The following is a 5,101-nucleotide window of genomic DNA, read 5'->3' on the forward strand; positions in this document are numbered from 1 at the left end:
AAAAAAAAAAAAAAAAAAAAAAAAAAAAAAAAAAAAAAAAAAAAAAAAAAAAAAAAAAAAAAAAAAAAAAAAAAAAAAAAAAAAAGAAACGTAAAGAAATAATAACATTTATAATATATGTATATTGACACTGTTGTTGTTTGTGTTGGATTCAATCCAGTGTCGTTTTGAGTTTGTGTTCTGTTTTTAGGCAAAAATCTGAAGATCTACTTGTTCCATGATCCATTTGTAAGGCCCCCAACATTCTCGGAACCAGAAAAACAGCAAGAAATTTCTGAGCATTCAAAATTCTCCTCTCTCTCTCTCTCTCGTAGATCTCCCATGGCGGACGAATCTTACTGTAAACACAATTTGAAGATGGCAATGTTAAACCATGAACACACATTTCGTCACCAAGTACCTTTTCTTCTTCTTCTTCTTCCTCCACCTCCCTTTATTTCCTCTTGTCTTTTTGTTTAACAGCGGCCAGAGCATTTTATTTTTTTGTTGCAGGTTTATGAGCTCCACCGATTGTACAGAATTCAGAAGGTTTTGATGAAGAACATAGCTGAAAACAGGGGAAAAACAGAGGAGGAAGAAGAAGAAGAAGGTGAAGAGATTGAGTTTATTCAGGAAAGTGAGATTGAATTGACATTGGGGCCTTCCAGTTATAGTAATCAAGTTGGAGGGAGAAGAAGGAGGAGGAAGAAATTGGGTGAATTAATGAAAGGAGGTTCCGATTCTTCCTCTTCCTCGACCACTGGATCTGCGCCTAAAGGTGGAATTCTTTATCGAGATGGCGAGTTTCTCGGATTTCTCGAGCTTCAAGATGAAACCAGGCTTGCTCAACACCATCCAAATCCATGGCTTTGTCAAGTTGTAAGCCTTAATCTCACTTGATTTCCATTTTTCTTTTTTATGTTATTGATTGCTTTTGTTTTTAGTTTTTATAATTCCCTTGTCAATGGCTGATTAAGAGCCTTATCTGTGTACAAGTTTATAACCGAGTTAATATCATTATCACCCACCCTTTGCACATGACATACCATCTTGTCGTTGTTGATTTAAGCGTAGTTAGGTGGATAAGGCACAAGTTATCATCTCAAATTCAATCAAGGTCGAAAACGAATGTAGGTTATGATTATGATAGGAATGCGTAATACTCATCTATGATTGATAGAGGTCTGCAGCTGCTCATGTAAGGCTTAAATTAAGCTAAGTTAAACTAAAATAGTATAAGAATGAGGTATGTGAGATCCTACATCCCTGGGATGTGAAAACTTTTTCTTAGGAGATGCGTTTTAAAAACCTTGAGGGGAAGTTTAGACGGAAAAGTCCAAAGAGGACAATATCGGCTAGCCGCGGGCTTGGACCGTTACAAATGGTATTAGATCCAAGCTGAGCCTCGAAAGGGGGTGGACATAAGACGGTGTGCTAGCAAGGACGCTGGGTCTCGAAGGGGGTGGATTTGGGGTCCCACATAGATTGGAGAAGGAAACGAGTGTTAGTGAGGATGCTGAGCCCCGAAGGGAGGTGGATTGTAAGATCCCACATCGGTTGGGGAGGAGAACGAGCATTCTTTGTAAGGGTGTGGAAACCTCTCTCAATCAGGAAAGTCTAGAAGGAAAAACCAAAAAAGGACAATATCTACCGGCGGTGGACTTGAGTTGTTCAGTAGGTGCCTCTACCATGACAAGAACAGAAGATTCCCGTATTGAAACAAAAAAAAAAAACAAAATGCATAAAAGGGGTTTGATTAAGGTATAAAATATGGAACAAAACTCAAAAAAGAGCTGAGTTTGAAACATATTCTTTTAGGGACCATGAAGAATTGGGTGAGATAAACCGACCAAAACGTGCTGTTTCTGCAGCTATGTCCNTTTTTTTTTTTTTTTTTTTTATAATCCAAAAGCTTTTTGTAGAAAGAGATTCAATTATTCAGATTCAGACCCCACTAATTCTCAACCCTTTTATCTTATTACAAACACTAAGAAACAAAGAGGTTTTGAAACAATCCAAGGCTGGCTCAGGATACTGAATGCCGCCGGTCCTTGGCTCGCCTGACTCGGCCTTTCGAGTTCGATGCGACTCCATCGGCACGGACGAACGGGTAGAGGCGACCGAGCCTCTTCGACACAGAATTGATGAATGATTTCTTGGGTGGTGGAGGGTTCTCAGCAGCAGCCTGCAGTTGAGTGTTTGTTTGTGAACTGCTAATGGATGGCTTCTCAAACTCTCTCAGTTTCATTTTGATTTTGACAACCTCCACCTTCAGTTCCTCATTCTCCCTTCTCAAAATGGAGAGCTCATCTAAAACTGGAGGCAACTCGACTCTGGTGACACCGTCATTCACGACATCTCGTAGCCGTTGCTGCTCGTAATATAGCACCTGCACAACGGTTTGAACGGGAAGACGATCGTTGTGTGCGGCGTGAGCGCACGCCTGTCTTGATAGCTTCTGGCAGTCCATTAAACTGCATACTTTCTTCCTTTCCATATCACTCAAACCAGGATGAGCCTATGAATAGCCATACAACATGATGATTCAGTAAAAGGGTATCATCAAAAATGGGAATTTGATATTAAGACAGACTTGTTTCACCTTCAAGTAGATATCTATGGCCCTATAGATTCCATCTTCTGTAGCTCTTGAGTGTTCAGGAACAAGTTCAACAAGATTAATGAATTTTGTGAGAGATAAATTGGGATCCGAGGCAATTTCAGCCATATAATTCTCCATTAATTTTCCCACTCTTTCAAACTCGGCTGATGAGGGGAATGAAATGTGTTGAAACTCAACAAAATTGAGGAGGATCCGGTGAACAGTGTCAACATCAAACAATGTATGTCCAGTGAAGGCATATAATGGAATCAAAAGATCATCCAAAACAGCCTCTCCTAATTCTGCACCCATTCTCCTCTCCAAATCTAACCGGCAAGCAACCGTCGTCTCGAGATATATCGCTGCACGGAGGAGCATCGACACAAAGCTAACCGATAACGCGTTTTTCTCCCTTGGCAGAAGACTCACTATTGTTTCCAATACAACTCTCTTCTCATGCTCTTCTTCTTGTTCTGCCTCAATTTTCTTCCTCCTCTTCCCAAATACCTCCTGATGCACTAACTATGTTTACACAACAACACAAAAACAACAAAAACAAACAAATAAATCGGATCGGATCGAGATCTCACCAAGCCACGGAGCGATTTCTTCGCATACAGCATTAGAACAGGACCAAGAGAGTAATGTTTATAGCCTCTGGACATCATTGCAAGAAGAACTCTTTGGAAGATATCAATTCTTAGAACAGTCAAGTCCTCAGCCCACCAATGAGTGTCTTTGCAAGCCACAATGGCAATAGCATCAATGCAACGGCTCACTAATTTGACCTTCTCTGCTGTTGGAAGAAGGGATTGAGACATATGCAAAACAGACACTGCCCCTGAAAGGCTTTTGAGTGCAACTTCATTTATATAAGCCTCACTTCTCCCCACAAGGTTTCCAACGGCGTATTCCTCCGTCATCACGAGATACTCCGCTGCGGTGGCCTCGTACCGCTACAAGAAGTACAGCTAGAGCTTCAATATCCCGTAGCAGAACATGGCAGCTAGCTCAAACACCTCGGCCCCGCCAGGACAATCGTGGAGCTCAATACTTGTAGTAACATCAGCATCACTTGATTCTGATACTAGTTTTCTTATGTGCCCACATTTTGAAACAAGAGGGAACTTCAAAACAAACAAAACTAACTTCAATTCATGTATCTAAGAACATCTAAATTGAATTTGAGTCGTTGTTGTACCTTATGCAAGGCGAAGGAGGCTTCCCCAACATGAACTGTGATATCACTTGGAATTTCTTGGGAAAAGATCCTAAACAAAAGCAGAATCATAAGAGAAAGTGATGAACTTCCATAGCAGCTAGTTTAATGAAGAAGAACATACCATTCACTGGTCCTCTTCATGGCTGTGGATTGAAGGTGTTTCTTATGTTGTTCAAGATCCGCCATGGGAGAGATTGAAGAACCTTGAAATTCATGATGGTTTCATCTCATCAGGAACTTTTTCACTTCAAAAATTGTTCATTTACTTTTGTAATGACACCAACATACCAAAATCTGCAGGCTCCCAATCATGAGCAGAAGGAATGGCATTTAGGGTAATAAAGGGGAAAAGGAAGGGCAAATTGGGAAGAAAGAAGATGGGGCTAAGAGCATGTGGTGTGGGCTTGGGAGATGAGATTAGGGGATGTATGTTGGGTGGAGCAAACACACCAAAATGCAACATCCACATATCTTAACTTCTTAATTTTTCAACAAAAAAGGGTTTAGTTTATCTCAAAAACAATGTTACAAACTTATAATAATTTCCCTAACACCAAACAACCAACTAACACTTACCATTCAACAACTTTTCTCCCATCGCGTCCGTTATGACTATAAACACAAATCTCTCGATCGTATTATTAAAATATAATCTATTGTTAAGGGTGTTAAAAAAATCCACGAAATTTTTTTAAATTCAAGATTCAAATATGTCACAGATGTTTCAGTCACTTTGTTATATAGATATTTTTTAGGGGGTTAATTTATTATTATTTTAAAAATTTACTTCTAATTAATTTATTGAAAATATATGAACTAGAGTACAAAAATAAATAAATGAATCCATCTCAATCTTCGGTAGATGAAAGTAAGAGAGAAAAGTAGAAACAAAATGTTTGGTCTTCAATAAATGAATGAGGGCAATTGGTGGAATTGATAAGAACCCTTGTATTTATGATTATGATGATATCAATTCATGGAGTTCAAAAGAAATTGGGTTCAATTTTGGATTGTTGCATGAAAACAAATGAAATAATTATATTCATGTCCTTAAATCCCTTTTATCCAACCATAATCACCTCATAAATCCAAACAAAAATATGGTTATAGTCACGTCAAAAGAAAAATGAATAAGACTAAATAAAGTTTATCGAAACATTCATAGAAAATCAGTCGGATCATTCTTTTCATTAATGATTTTAACGACCATAATCGAATGTAAACAGCTTTTGAACCATTAAAATTTAGAGATCGAGATCATACTTTAATAAAGGGCATTCTCCTGTCTTTCTCGTCCA

At 38.6% G+C, this 5,101-nt stretch overlaps 2 protein-coding genes across 2 annotated transcripts; one reads left to right on the forward strand and one right to left on the reverse strand.

Moving 5' to 3' along the window:
• Window positions 1-142: 142 nt before the first annotated feature.
• On the forward strand, window positions 143-1,022 carry LOC111777668. Its single transcript, XM_023657373.1, has 2 exons — window positions 143-396; window positions 493-1,022. Exons 1-2 carry the CDS (start codon window positions 322-324, stop codon window positions 877-879), a joined length of 462 nt encoding a protein of 153 aa, XP_023513141.1. The 5' UTR covers window positions 143-321; the 3' UTR covers window positions 880-1,022.
• An 876-nt stretch (window positions 1,023-1,898) lies between these two features.
• Window positions 1,899-4,196, reverse strand: LOC111776987 (BTB/POZ domain-containing protein SR1IP1-like). Its single transcript, XM_023656417.1, is given in 5 exon segments — window positions 1,899-2,497; window positions 2,582-3,091; window positions 3,172-3,708; window positions 3,783-3,852; window positions 3,925-4,196. Coding segments are annotated over 5 exon segments (1,674 nt in total). The 5' UTR covers window positions 3,990-4,196; the 3' UTR covers window positions 1,899-2,005.
• Window positions 4,197-5,101: the final 905 nt, after the last annotated feature.

The sequence above is a fragment of the Cucurbita pepo genome, chromosome LG16 (genome assembly GCF_002806865.2).
Source record: "Cucurbita pepo subsp. pepo cultivar mu-cu-16 chromosome LG16, ASM280686v2, whole genome shotgun sequence".
Classification (NCBI taxonomy): Eukaryota; Viridiplantae; Streptophyta; class Magnoliopsida; order Cucurbitales; family Cucurbitaceae; genus Cucurbita; species Cucurbita pepo.

What these genes read in the sequence shown, in the direction of transcription:
- LOC111777668 (XM_023657373.1), top strand. Translation starts at nt 322, where the DNA reads ATGGCGGACGAATCTTACTGTAAACACAATTTGAAGATGGCAATGTTA. An exon ending in AACACACATTTCGTCACCAA is followed by an intron (nt 397 to 492) that starts GTACCTTTTCTT and finishes TTTTTGTTGCAG; the next exon opens with GTTTATGAGCTCCACCGATT.